Genomic DNA, 15,868 nt, shown 5'->3' on the forward strand with positions numbered 1-15,868 from the left:
AAATGAAGGTAGATTGAAATAAAGCATTCACCAATAGATTAGAACTCTTAGGCTATATGGAAAAATATAAGGGATAGATAATTGAAGTTTCAAGACACACTGAAATTTAATAAATACGAGCATTGTAGAATCTCAGAATACTGTGAAAACATTCGATGTTAGTAAACTTGACACTGAAGCGTTAGTGCTTTAATAAATGTAAGTGGTTTCAGGAATGCATTACCACAAGACATGAATATATTCCTAAATGATCTGAAATGTGTGTAAGACTGTCGGCAAATTCTTATCATTTAAACCATGACTTTTATTGTCATTGGAATGGAGCAGACACTTCCTCAACACATCCACTGTGATTTAGCCATTACAGAATTATAAAGCACAGAAAACATTAGTTGGATTCCCAATAATTATTATGGGGCTATCAAGTTTTAAAACATAGATCTAAGAGTGTGTTATTTTATTTATTTAATTAAAAAATATGCTTTCTGATTATAAAAGTAATATTTATTATAGAGAATTTGAAATAGAAGGAAAAAACAAACAAAAAATATCTATAATTTCCACTGCACAGGGAAAGCTAGTGTGAAAAATTGTACGTGTTTCTGCCTGCCCTTTTCATTCATCTGTGAGTATTTATTTGGAAAACTAGAATTATTATATGTGTAAAATTTTGTATGCATGTTTTTCCACATGATGTTTTATTATGTCTGTTTTATCATTACTTTAAATATTCTAAATAAATATTGTTTTAAAGTATTGCACAATATACCATTGTATGGATGATTCACATTAACTTAATTATACTGACCAAATGTTTACAATTAGAATTGTTCACTATTATAAATAATGCTCTGGTGGGCATAATTATACATAAACCTCTGTGTGAGGTTCTAAATATTTCTTTCTTTTAGATTCATGATTACTGGTCACAGATCTGAACACTAGTTTCCTTCAACTATAAACAAATCATTTTCCAATAATTGTACCAGTTTATACTTTTGCCAGAAATACAGTTAGGTTCCCATTTTACTGTATTTTATTTTATTTTATTTTTATTAGTTGGAGGCTAATTACTTCACATCATTTCAGTGGGTTTTGTCATACATTGATATGAATCAGCCATAGATTTACACGTATTCCCCATCCCGATCCCCCCTCCCACCTCCCTCTCCACCCGATTCCTCTGGGTCTTCCCAGTGCACCAGGCCGGAGCACTTGTCTCATGCATCCCACCTGGGCTGGTGATCTGTTTCACCATAGATAGTATACACGCTGTTCTTTTGAAATATCCCACCCTCACATTCTCCCACAGAGTTCAAAAGTCTGTTCTGTATTTCTGTGTCTCTTTTTCTATTTTGCATATAGGGTTATCCTTACCATCTTTCTAAATTCCATATATATGTGTTAGTATGCTGTAATGTTCTTTATCTTTCTGGCTTACTTCACTCTGTATAAGGGGCTCCAGTTTCATCCATCTCATCAGGACTGGTTCAAATGAATTCTTTTTAATGGCTGAGTAATATTCCATGGTGTATATGTACCACAGCTTCCTTATCCATTCATCTGCTGATGGGCATCTAGGTTGCTTCCATGTCCTGGCTATTATAAACAGTGCTGCGATGAACATTGGGGTGCACGTGTCTCTTTCAGATCTGGTTTCCTCAGTGTGTATGCCCAGAAGTGGGATTGCTGGGTCATATGTTTTTTTCCTTTACTGTATTTTAAACAATACTATATATAGTATCATTTTTAAAATATTGTTATTTTGATAGGCAAAATAATTATGCCCTTGTAATTATTTCAAATTATGTTTTTCTGATTAGTCAAACATTTTCAGTTTGTTAAAAATTTTATTTCTTTTGATATTTTTCTGTTTCTGTCTTTTATCTATTTTCTAGTGATTATTCCTATTGATTGGGCTTCCCCTGTGGCTCAACTTGTAAAGAATCTGCCTGCAGTGCAGGAGACCTGGGTTCGATCCCTGGGTTGGAAAGATCTCCTGGAGAAGGGAAAGGCTACCCACTCCAGTATTCTAGCCTGGAGAATTCCATGGACTGTAGAGACCATGGAATCGCCAAGAGTCAGACATGTCTGAGCGACTTTCACTCACTTCATATTCCCGTTGACTGATAGAAGCTTTTTATGGGATAAAACTATAGAAATGGTTTCCTATTTATTGAAACAATTTCCTAGTTTGTGTCTGACATTTGATGTTACTCGTGATGTTTTTCACAGATAGCTCTATAATTGAATTTATCAATTTCTAACCCTTAGGAATGCTTCAGTTTTTTTGATAGCATTTAAATGTCTTTACATTTTAATATGCACATGGACACAGGAGCAACTTTATACTGTATGCCTAAATGATATTGTAAATACCATAAAGACCAGGAAAATAGTTTTTAAAAACATTTTATAATAGAAAATATATATATAACATAAAACTTATCATTTTAGCTATATTTAAGTATCTACAGTTCAGAGGCATTAAGTTTATATTGTTGTGCATCTATCATCACCATCCAAATCCAGAACATTTTCATCTACCCAAACTGAAACTCTGTACCCATTAAACAATAATTCCCCATGGCTTCCCTACCCAGACAACCTTTAACTCCTGTAAGTGGCATCACACAATATTTGTCCTTTTGTGCCTAGCTTATTTCACTTGCTGTAATGTTATCAAATTTCATCCATGTTTTAACATGAATCAGAATTTCATTCCTTTTTAAGGCTGAATAATATTCCACTTTTTGTCTATACCACATTTTGTTAGCCATTCATCAAGCAGGGGACAGTTGGGTTGTTTGCACCTGTGGCTATCCTGAATAAAATTCTATGAACATGAGAGTACAAAAATGGTCTTTCAAACAACAATGTTAATCCATGCAGATACAGTCACAGAAATAATTTGAGAATACTGACAGCAACTGAAAGTGAAGTAAAAGTCTTTGTCACTCAGTCATGTCTAACTCTTTGGGACCCCATGGATTGTATGTAGCCTGCCAGTATCCTCTGTCCATGAAGTTCTCCAGATAATAATACTGGAGTGGGTAGCCATTCCCTTGTCCAGGGGTCTTCCCGACCCAGGGATGGAACCCAGGTCTTCCACATTGAGGGCTGATTCTTTACCAGCTGAGCCACCAGGGAAACCCAATTAATACCTATTGCTGACACCTAAATTCCTCACCTTTACCTAAACCACACAGAGAAAATTTTGCACTGAATCTTCCTCTCAAGACCTCAAAAGCCATCTTTGTCCAACTAATTGGACGTTTTTCTTGAAAATATGCTGGGAAAATGTTAAATAACAAGCTTAAAAGGTAAGAGCTCCTGGAGATTGATACTCCCCCAGATAAAGTTATGCATCCAAAACCACCTAACTTGTGAAAGCATTGTGGAAGAAGCTCCTTGCCCTTTTGGGGGAGCAAAACCCCTTGAGAGTTCAAGAGTTGAATTGGGCATACTATAGATTACTATCTCATTTCTCCACAACTTTTTTTTTTCCCCTCAACAGAGGAGTCAGGAATGGCTAAAGAAAATCATACCATAAAAAATGAGTTTATCCTCACAGGATTTACAGATCACCCCGAGATGAAGACCCTTCTGTTTGTGGTGTTTCTTACCATCTTTCTGATCACCATGGTGGGCAACCTTGGCCTGATGATACTGATTTCAAAAGAGCATCGTCTACACACACCGATGTATATCTTTCTGGGAAACCTCGCTCTTGTGGATTCTTGCTGTGCCTGTGCTGTGACTCCTAAGATGTTAAGGAACTTCTTTTCCAAAAACAGAATGATTTCCCTCTATGAATGCATGGCACAATTTTATTTTCTTTGCACTGTTGAGACTGCAGATTGCTTTCTCCTGGCAGCAATGGCTTATGATCGCTATGTGGCCATCTGCAAACCATTGCAATATTACACGATGATGTCAAAGAAACTCTGCATTCAGATGACCACAGGGGCCTACACAGCTGGGAACCTGCATTCCATGATTCATGTAGGCCTTCTATTTAGGTTAACTTTCTGTGGATCAAATCACATCAACCACTTTTACTGTGATATTCTTCCTTTATACAGGCTCTCCTGTGTTGACCCTTACGTCAATGAACTGGTATTATTTATCTTTTCAGGTTCAATTCAAGTCTTCACAACAGGTAGTGTCTTAATATCTTATCTCTACATTCTCTCAAACATTTTCAAAATGAAATCCAAAAAGGGGAGGGTCAAAGCTTTTTCTACCTGTGCGTCCCACTTCTTGTCAGTTTCATTATTCTACGGATCTCTTTTTTTCATGTACATTAGACCAAATTTGCTTGAAGAAGGGGACAAAGATATACCAGCTGCTATTTTGTTTACAAAAGTCGTTCCTTTACTAAATCCTTTTATTTATAGCCTAAGAAATAAGGAAGTAATAACTGTCTTGAGAAAAATTCTGAAGAAAGAAAAATCGCAAAAAAGTTTAAAACAAATGACGTCTACTATAGCTTAATTGTTTAAATGCAGAAAAAAATTCCAAGTGAAATTCAGTTCAGTTCAGTTGCTTGGTCATGTCCGACGCTTTGTGACCCCGTGAACCACAGCATGCCAGGCCTCCCTGTCCATCACCAGCTCCTGGAGTTTACCCAAACACATGTCCATTGAATTGGTGGTGCCATCCAACCATGTCATCCTTTGTCATCCCCTTCTCCTCCTGCCCTCAATCTTTCCCAGCATCAGGGTCTTTTCAAATGAGTCAGCTATTCACATCAGGTGGTCAAAGTACTGGAGTTTCAGCCTCAAAATCATTCCTTCCAATGAACACCCAGGACTGATCTCCTTTAGGATGGACTGGTTGGACCTCCTTGCAGTCCAAGGGGCTCTTAAGAGTCTTCTCCAACACCACAGTTCAAAAGCATCAATTCTTCAGCACTCAGCTTTCTTTATAGTCCAATGCTCACATCCATACATGACCACTGGAAAAACCATAGCCTTGTCTAGATGGACCATTTTTGACAAAGTAATGTCTCTGCTTTTTAATATGCTATTTCGGTTGGTCATAACACTCCTTCCAAGGAGTAAGCGTCTTTTAATTTCATGGCTGCAATCACCATCTGCAGTGATTTTGGAGTCCCCCAAAATAAAGTCAGCCACTGTTTCCACTGTTTCCCCATCCATTTGCTGTGAAGTAATGGGATCGGATGCCATGATCTTAGTTTTCTCAATGCTGAGCTTTAAGCCAACTTTTTCACTCTCCTCTTTCACTTTCACCAAGAGGCTCTTCAGTTCTTCACTTTCTGCCATAAGGATAGTGTCATCTGCATATCTGAGGTTATTGATATTTCTCCCAGCAATCTGGATTCCAGCTGTGCTTCTTCCAGCCCAGCGTTTCTCATGATATACTCTGCATATAAGTTAAATAAGCAGGGTGACAATATACAGCCTTGACATACTCCTTTTCCTATTTGGAACCAGTCTGTTGTTCCATGTCCAGTTCTAACTGTTGCTTCCTGACCTGCATACAGGTTTCTCAAGAGGCAGGTCAGGTGGTCTGGTACTCCCATCTCTTTCAGAATTTTCCATAGTTTATTGTGATCCACACAGTCGAAAGCTTTGGCATAGTCAGTAAAGCAGAAATAGATGTTTTTCTGGAACTCTCTTGCTTTTTTGATGATCCATCAGATGTTGGCAATTTGATCTCTGGTTCCTCTGCCTTTTCTAAAACCAGCTTGAACAGCTTGAAGTTCACGGTTCATGTACATCTGAAGCCTGGCTTGGAGAATTTTGAGCATTACTTTACTAGTGTGTGAGATGAGTGCAATTGTGTGGTAGTTTGAACATTCTTTGGCTTTGCCTTTCTTTGGGATTGGAATGAAAACTGACATTTTCCAGTCCTGTGGCCACTACTGAGTTTTCCAAATTTGCTAACATATTGAGTGTAGCACTTTCACTGCATCATCTTTTAGGATTTGAAATAGCTCAACGGGAATTCCATCACCTCCACTAGCTTTGTTTGTAGTGATGTTTCCTAAGGCCCATTTGACTTCACATCCCAGAATGTCTGGCTCTAGGTGAGTGATCACACCATTGTGATTATCTGGGTCTGAAGATCTTTTTTGTACAGTTCTTCTGTGTATTCTTGCCACCTCTTCTTAATATCTTCTGCTTCTGTTAGGTCCATACCATTTTTGTCCTTTATTGAGCCCATCTTTGCATGAAATGTTCCTTTGGTATCTGTACTTTTCTTGAAGAGATCTCTAGTCTTTCCCATTCTATTTTTTTCCTCTATTTCTTTGCACTGATCACTGAGGAAAGCTTTCTTATCTCTCCTTGCTATTCTTTGGAACACTGCATTCAAATGGGTATATCTTTACTTTTCTCCTTTGCTTTTCACTTCTCTTCTTTTCACAGCTTTTTGTAACGCCTCCTCAGACAGCCATTTTGCCTTTTTGCATTTCTTTTTCTTGGGGATGGTCTTGATCCCTGTCTCCTGTACAAAGACACGAACCTCCGTCCATAGTTCATCAGGCACTCTGTCTATCAGATATAGTCCCTTAAATCTATTTCTCACTTCCACTGTATAATTATAAGGGATTTGATTTAGGTCATACCTGCATGGTCTAGTGGTTTTCCCCACTTTCTTCAATTTAAGTCTGAATTCGGCAATAAGGAATTCATGATCTGAGCCACAGTCAGCTGCTGGTCTTGCTTTTGCTGACTGTATAGAGCTTCTCAATCTCTGGCTGCAAATATATCAATCTGATTTCAGTGTTGGCCATCTGGTGATGGTCCGTGTGTAGAGTTTTCTCTTGTGTTGTTGGAAGAGGGTGTTTGCTATGATCAGTGCCTTCTCTTAGCAAATCTCTATTAGCCTTTGCCCTGCTTCATTCTGTACTCCAAGGCCAAATATGCCTGTTACTCCAGGAGTCTGGGTAAACTCCAGGAGTTGGTGATGGGTGTTAGTTCTAAAAGGAAAAGAAAAAAAGTTTCAGATAAGCCCTAGTTACAGTTCAAGAAGCATACTTTTCTTTTCCTGCTGTAAAACCTGAAGTTCTGGAAGGTAGGTAGAACTTCATGACCTTCATGTGACATAACAAAAGAATTTCTTTCCAGTTATTTATTCAACATAGATCTATAGAGAACCTGCTATGCAGAAGCACTGCTTTAGGTGCTAGGATAATTTGTTCCAGGTTTTCCATCTTTTTAAATAACAGAACATTGCCATAACTTTAATGACTAACTTCTTCCAAGAAGGACTCTTATCAAGTAAAAGAAATTCCCCCTTCCACCTTTTCTCCTGATGCTCTGAGGTCACATCTAAATTACCAGGTCAGGTTGTAGCTATGGCCCAGCCTAGCTAGCCACCCAAGACTGACTTCACATGGAAAATCAACATGTTGAGTATATTTAGAGAAAGTGGCAGGCATGCAAGTACAGTATTTCTAATTCCCTAACTCATGAATACAAAACTATAATGACTTAGTTTATATTCGTAATTTCCATAAAAATCTAATTCAGCTCATCCCATGTAAGCAAAGACTTCAAGATTGAAAATGGAGACAGTTCAAGATTTCCTTTGTTGTTTCAATCTTCCTACCCATTTTAGCTCCTGCAAAATTGCTCTGAAGTCGGCATTGCTTGCTGATGCAGATATGTTTTATCAGTGAAGCAACTTACTACCTGGTTTCAAATACTGGTTCATAACTGAAGCTGATGAAGCATCAGGGAGGCAGAACAGATGCTTATAGTCCATTCACCTCTATGTCCATAAATTTGATAACCTAGATGAAATGGACCAATTCCTTGAGAGACAATCTGTCAAAACTCATACAAAAAGAAATAGACTATCTGAATGAGTTTAGATCTATTACAGAAGTTGAATCAATAATTAATTAACCTTCCAAAACAAAAAGCACCAGGCCCAGAGAGGTTCAACTAATAATTTCTACAAAATATTTAAGGAAAAAATTATACCAATTTCCTATAATTTCTTTCCAAACATTGTGGCTGAGGGAATGCTTTCTAACTCATTCTAGTAAGTCAATATCACTCTAAAACCAAAACCAGACAAAGACAATATAAGAAAACTATAGATTAATACTTCTCATAAACATAGATGAAAATTTTTCAGCAAAATATTAGCAAAGTGAATCTAACAATATATTAAAAGTTATACACCATAACCAAGTGGAATTTATTTCAGGTATGCAAGACTGGTTCAATATTTTAAAAAGCAATTAATGTAGTCTATTACATCAGCTGGTTAAAGAAGAAATATTACACAATCACCTTAATAGATGCATAAAGAATATTTGATAAAATTCAACATCCACTCATGATAGAAATTCTAGTAAACTAAAAATGGGGAAAGATGTCCTCAACTGAGTAAATAATATCTACATAAAACCTACAGTTAACATCAAACTTAATGGTGAGAAACTTGAAACTTTCCCACTTAGATCAGAAGCAAAGTAAGCAAAAGCACTGTAGCTTTTCAACATTGTACCGGAATGCTAGCTAATGCAATGAAACAGGAAAAGAAAATACAAAAGGATCTTGAAAAATTTAAATTACAATGGCAGAAATTTTTAAAAGTCAATTTGTGTTAAAAGATAAAGCTAATCTAATATTTTAGAAAGTAGAAAAAAAGGATTGAAGATTAAAGAAAAAAGATAAGGAGTTTATATAAGAGGAGTTGTTATCATCTTATCACATAATAGGAAAAAATAAATACTACTTGGGAAATATTTACATAGTAATAAATACAAAAAGAATTCACAGGATGATTGTGAAGTGAAATCATGAGACAAAAGAAAACAATGATTAAACCAGAGAGGAGTGACATAGATCTACAGAGAAGTGTTCAATTTAAATATTTAATGTTCCTATTGGCCATTTTGATGTCCTCTTTGGAAAAAAATACCTATTTCAGGGTATTTTAAAATCAGATTGTTTTTTGTTTTATGAGTTTTTCGTATATTTTAGATATTAACCCTTTACTGGATATATGGTTTGCAAAAATGTTCTCTCACTGTGTAGGTTGTCTTTTCATTTTGCTAATTGTTTCTCTTGTGTGCTGAAGCTTTTAAAGAGACACTCAACATCACTGATCATCAGGGAAATGCAAATAGAAACCACAGCCCTGGTATTACCTCACATCTGTTAGAGTCTTATCATCAAGAACACAAAAGAGAACAGGTGCTGGCATGTGCATGGTATTGAAAAGGCAACTCTTTTACATTGGTGGTGGAAAATGTAAACTGGTCCAGCCACTGTGGAAAACCCATGGAAGTTCCTCAAAAAACTAAAAATAGATTTACTAATCCAGCAATTCCACTTCCGGGTATATATCCAAAGGGGATGAAAACAGGATTTTAATGAAATACCTACACTACCATGTAACGTTTACTATAGCTTTCTTCACAACAGCCAACATATGGAGACAAACAAGTGCTCATCCATGGATGAATGAGTAAAGAGAGATGTGTCACACACACACAATGGGTTATTTGACCCTAAGGAAAATACTGTCATTTGCCACAGTATGGACGGACCTTGAACACACTGGGCTCCCTTGGTAGCTCAGATGGTAAAGCGTCTGCCTGCAGTGAGGGAGACCCAGGTTCGATCCCTGGATGGGGAAGATCCCCTAGAGAAGGAAATGGCAACCCACTCCAGTACTCTTACCTGGAAAATCCCACGGACAGAGAAGCCTCGTAGGCTACAGTCCATGGGGTTGCAAACAGTCGGACACAACTGAGCAACTTCACTTAACACATTACGCTGAGATAAGTCAGACAAAGAAAGAGAAATACTCTATGTTATCACTTATACACAGAATCCAAAAAAGTCAATCCTGTAAAAAAACAGAGTGAAATGATGGTTACCAGGGGATCAGCATGGGGAAGTCACAGTGGTAGTGCTTAAGGCTACAAACTTGTAACAATTAGGGATCTCATGCACATAGAGACCTATGCGCCATATAATGAATATAGCCAATAACATTGTACTATAATTATGGAATGTGATCAATAGCAATCACATCACAATATATAAACATTGAAGTACACACTGTTATACAAAGTTACATGTCACATTTATTCAATAAAAATGTTTAAATAATTAAACTTCTGGAAAATAATTTTGTGTCAAAAAGTAAGAAAAAAGGCCTTATTAACTAAAGGAGAAATTTTTTTAATAAGAGAAAACTGATATCATAATATATTACATGGCACAGATATTAGCCACAAATATATATTCAAATGAATAAAAATAATGACTACTGATTTAACCAAAGTGGTGATTTAACTGTACTGAGAGGGTAAGGGGAGTGAAAGAGTGTTCTCTGAGGAGGGCTGTGGTATAGTGAGACAGCTATTATCTTCCTCTACAGAAACATCTAGAACTAAGAAACCATAAAAAGCAGTATAAGCATATCACTTAGAAATACAAAAATGAGTCTAGAAAACATTTAGGAGAGTTGAAACTGGTTGAGGGTTGGGAAGGGCAAAATTGGGGTGAAGGTATAGATTCTATTTTATTATTATAAGGCATTTAAAATTATCTGATTTTTGAAATGCTGCAAATTATTTTCATAAAAATAAAAGAAGAATTTTAAAACACTGGTAACATTATTTTAAACGAGTCTTTTGCTCCTTTCCACTTCCAATGTTTATGGTAGAAAATTAAATTAGCATTTTTGAAGAAGGGTATGTTCCAAACATTTGAAATTCCAAGCTTTTTTCAGTCTCTGTGTCCCTCAGAAATTTGCAGTGACACAGATGGAACGAGAGGAAGAGAAGTAAGTCAAAGAAAGACAAATGCCATGTGGTATGACTTAACACGTGGAATCTAAAATATGACACAAATGAACTTATTTATGAAACAAAAGCAGATTCACAGATATAGAGCACAGTCTTGTGGCTGCCAAAGGAGAAAGGGTGTGGAGGAGGCGTGGATTGGAGGTTTGGGGTTGGGACTGTAAACTATTATGTAGAGAATGGATAAACAGGATCCTACTGTATGGCACAGAAATTGTATTCAATATCCTGTGATAAAGCATTATGGAAAAGAGGAGTAAAAGAATGTATGGATTGTATAATAGAATCACTACGCTGTATAAAAGAAATGAACACAACACTGTAAATCAGCTTTACTTCAATAAAATAAATTATAAAAAAAATTAACAGAAACTCCTTGGGAAAAGTATATTATTACAAAAAGTGGCAAGAGAATATGCATCATAAATGCCAAGAGAGGACCTAAAGGAAAGGTACATATTAAATGCTGCATATAAAGAATGAAAGAATTCCTGGCCAAAGGTAAAAAATGAGTCTTTAGGCATCTAATAAGGGTGAGACTTTGAAAATTGCCAGGGCAGGCCTAGACAAGAAGCAGAGCTGGCCTGATATAGCCACAGATTCTGAGATATTTGCAACTTTGGGGTATGCTGGGCTCCTGTGGGGATAAAACTTCTTTACCATCTCACCATGACTTACATTCCAATCACTTTTTGCTGCATGGCCCCAAAACTTGATGACTTAAAACAACAACAATCACTATACTATATCTCCCATGGTTCGGGGTTGACTGTGCTCACCCAGGCAAGTTCTTGATCAGTATTTATCACGCAGTTGCAGTCAAACGGTGGGTGGGGCTGCAGTCATCTCAGAAGCTCCTTCAGTTGTATGACTGGCCGTTGATGCCAGCTGTCAGATGGGATCTAAGCCAACATGTGGCCTCTCCTTGTGATCAGCGTTAAGGGTTGAATTTCTGGCAATAGGACCCTTACAGACGTAATCAAGTGAAAATGAGGTCATTAGGATGAGCCCTAAACCTAGATGACCAGTGTCCTTTATAAAAAGGGGACACAGAGACAGATATGCAGAGGGGGGACAGCGCAGAGGCACAGGGAGAATGCCTTATGAAGATGGGGAACTGGAGTGATGCACCCAAGTCAAGGAACAACAAAGAGTGCTAACAAACCACCAGAAGACAGCAGGAGGCAGCGAATGATTCTTTTCATAGGTTGCAGAGGGAGTGTGGCCCTGCCAACACCTTCATTTCAAACTTCTAGCCTCCAGATCTGTGAGATGACACAATTCTGCTGTTTTAAGCCACCTTTCCGTGGTACTTTGTTATGGCAGTGCTAGAAAACAAGACACTTGGGTTTCCTGACAGCATGGCTACTGGGTTCCAAGAATATACCAAGAGAGCAGGGAAGGAGTGCATGACATTTTGAAGGCCCAGCTTTGGAAGTCACATAAGAGCAATCTTTGAGACAGTCACTACATTTTACTCATTTAAGGAGAGGGGACAGGATGTCAATGCCACTCTATAAGATGTGCTTGTGGAATGAGATATACGGTGTTGGCCTTCACAATTTATACAGTTTACAAGAGCTTCCCTCACAGCTCAGTTGGTAAAGAATCTGCCTGCAATGCAGGAGACCCAGGTTTGATTCCTGGGTTGGGAAGATCCCCTGGAAAAGGAAATGGCAACCCACTCCAGTATTCTTGTCTGGAGAATCCCATGGACAGAGGAGCCTGGCAGGGTATAGTCCATAGGGTCGCAAAGAGTCGGACACAACTTAGCAAATAAACCACCACCACCACCACAAGATTTGAGGAAGAGTTGAGAAGGATATCAACAGCTAGTTTGAAGGGAAAACATTAAGAACTGCTTAGTCACTTATTCTTTGTAAAATATGTTCTTCTCCGGATAAAGAGGACAGTTGTGAAACAAAAAAACAAAGCAGTCAACACCAAAGGAATTCAGCTTCTCAGATATGGAGTTTCTCAGATGTTCCCTAACTCCCATGCTCCCAATAAGCCAAAATACTACAAGAGAGGTACAGTTATCATCGCCCTGTGACAAGTAAGAAAATGAAGCCCAGGGTGGCTGAGTCACTTGTTCAGGGTCCCATAGTAGAGTTTGTGTTCTGAATCCCAGGCTAACTGCAAAACCTGCATCTCACCGATCATGTAAGAAGTCACATGAAAGATCTGAGGAAAGATCATCCTGAGGGCTACACTGAATGGTTCAACCCATGCAGCGCAGAGCAGCATGGTACTTTTTATTTACTCTCCAAGATTTAAAAATCAGGAGGATATTTATGAAAGCAAAATTTAACTTTGAGAAACTGGGAGATCTGGCAATAATTAGTTCCTCTTATGACACCTGCCTGGTCTCTTTGAACATTTGAACGTGTAACTTAGACATTACAAAATACTGCTTTTCATCATACTTCATTATTTCAATTTTTCAGGAAAAACATTCACCAACTTGCTACTATAAACTATAAAAAATATTGATTTGAACAATTTCTCACTGTCTCAGTTCACCTTTTATAGTGAAAATGTTAAAAAGGAAAAAAATGAACAAAAATGCCCAGAAGGGGTAATTTATTAGGTAATACATTGTTATACATAGTGTTTTTTTTTTAAAAAAAGCAAAATAACCAACAATAAACAAACTAAATACATTAATTCCATTTTTAAAAGGAAAATCTTACACAGTAGATGACTGCTGAGCTGTAAGTCCTTTTTTAAAAAAAGTGTTTCATTGGGCAGGATTTTAGGCATGAACTTGATAGAAATATGATGGAACAATAGTCAACATAATTCATTTTAAGCAAGTATATGTTATCCATTTATTAAATATGAGCATAATGTTTCACTTAAATTATTTTCATGCTTTTTTAATAACTTTATGTGTTGTTTTTGCTAGTGAATCTGTATCAATCCCAAGGAACTAAAGGAAAAAAACTAGTTAGTCCTGTTTAGTGGATTAACAAGAAAGTAAATTCTATTTTACAAAGGAAGGAAAGAATGTTTATGTTTATGTGGGGAAGAGTGTATTATCAAATTAGTATGCTTATTTTGGAGATATGAGTCATTGTATGCTGATATGACTTACCGACATATTTTGAAAGATTTTTCTTTAGAAGCTAAGGATAGAAGAATACATGTGTCATATAGAAAGTTTGAGATAAAAATCCAAACATTTTTATTAAGGAAAAAAATTACTGGGAGTTTTTTAAACTATGATTTCACGGAGAGATATGCATCTGTGTGAAACTAGTTCTTCACAAAACCAGAGATGGAAAATGAGAGGTAACACATCCGGTGACACTGAGGGGCATGCTAGGGCATCTAAGCACAGGTGCTTACGTCATCTACAAAGGGGGAAGCTGGAGCTATATTTAGCAAGTTTGCAATAAATCTGGAGATTATTATAATAAACCTATAATAAATCCACAACAAATAGACTGAAAGAGTTGCTTGAGGTTGTCACAGTTAGGGATGACAGGACAAATTGGTTTATCCATCTCTGGATAAAGATTAGCTATACAGAGATTAGCTCTATGAGTAGGCAAAGAAATGTAATTTGAGGGGCTCTAAACAATTCTCCTAGTCAAAATATTTCTTCATCTCCATAGCAACGATATATTCCACCATTAGAATGTTGAGACAAACATGGTGAATAGATTTTATCTTTCCTGACAAGTGAGAAAGTGAGAGCATGACTGAAAGATTAGGGATGCTGCTCAGGGACTCGGAAATGAAATGTGCTATTCTCCCCTAGTTTAGAGGCAGCCCATGTTCCACAGGACTTCCATGAAAGTAGGGGCGCACCCTGCATCCCCAGGGCCTACTGCAACGCCTGGCACCAGCTGAGGTGCTCAAACACTGTATGAAGAAAGGCAGGAAGGAAGGGAGAAAGACAAGAAGCAAAAAAATTAGGATTACGGTCTTAAAAGTCCAGGTGTTAAAATGGAAATAACTTCCTTGGAAAGCGTGACTCGTTTTCTCAGTAGCGTAAAATCAATTCAATCTCTATTTTACGAGCTATTCAGCAGGAAACAGCCCAGAGCGGAGGAATGAGGCACAATTCTAGGAAGTGGTTCCTCTCACACACCAAGGCAAGACTGTGCCCTAAGTATGATTCCTGGAAGACTGGGGCAGCCCGGGGCTGCCAGGCTGCACAGAAGAGTCAGAGCTGGATGTGGCAGGGAGCAGGGCCGTGGAAGCAGCTATCTTAGTTCTGTGCTGGCTGAACACACGGTGTGACTGCCCGGAGAGTGCGTCACCTGAGCACTCTCTTAAGAATCTCACGTTGTCACAGGAAACAACATAAGGCTGAAATTTATCACGACAAGAGGTCTTGCAGGGCCAAGTTATAAGCACCAACGAGATGACGTTTTTTGCATAATTTCCTCAGCAATCTGAGGGCTGTTACCCTCTCCACCGTCTCCTCTTCATCCCTTCCTGTAGAGCATGTCATCTCTCTTCCTGTCATCATCAGGAAAGCAGGTACTGAGTTTAACATTCTCTTAGTGTCGGAAATTATACAGAGTGACACACAGTGAAGAGAAATACACAGACACAAGCTCTGCTCCTCACAAATTTATCTAATGAAAGACACTAAAACGGAGAAGGAAATGGCAACCCACTCCAGTATTCTTGCCTGGAGAATCCCATGGACAGAGGAGCCTGGCGGGCTACAGACCTTGGGGTCGTAAGAGTCAGACACGACTTTGCAACTAAGCCAGCTAGGACATTAAAAAAGGAAAGAAAATGGTATAGGTTATTTACAGTATATAAATTGAATAATATTAAATAAAATTAACTAACGCGCATGAGTTCTGTGCTGAGTTGTTTCAGTCGTGTCCGACTCTGTGCAACCCCAAGGACTGTAGCCTGCCAGGCTTCTCAATTCATGGGATTCTCCAGACGAGAAGACTGGAGTGGGTTTCCACGCCCTCCTCCAGGGGAATCATCCCTATCCAGGCATTGCACTCCATGCCTCTTACGTCTCCTGCATTGACAGGCGGGGTATTTGCCACCTGGGAAGCCCATAATTAACTCATATTAACTGGCTAA

The 15,868-nt window shown here is 38.0% G+C and overlaps 1 protein-coding gene across 1 annotated transcript; it reads left to right on the forward strand.

Annotated features, from left to right (window-relative positions):
* The first annotated feature begins 3,528 nt into the window (after positions 1–3,528).
* Positions 3,529–4,497, forward strand: LOC133050060 (olfactory receptor 5K1). Its single transcript, XM_061134184.1, has one exon. The coding sequence runs from the start codon at positions 3,529–3,531 to the stop codon at positions 4,495–4,497; it is 969 nt and encodes a 322-aa protein (XP_060990167.1).
* The last annotated feature ends 11,371 nt before the right edge of the window (positions 4,498–15,868 follow it).

This window comes from Dama dama, chromosome 31 (genome assembly GCF_033118175.1).
Source record: "Dama dama isolate Ldn47 chromosome 31, ASM3311817v1, whole genome shotgun sequence".
NCBI lineage: Eukaryota > Metazoa > Chordata > Mammalia > Artiodactyla > Cervidae > Dama > Dama dama.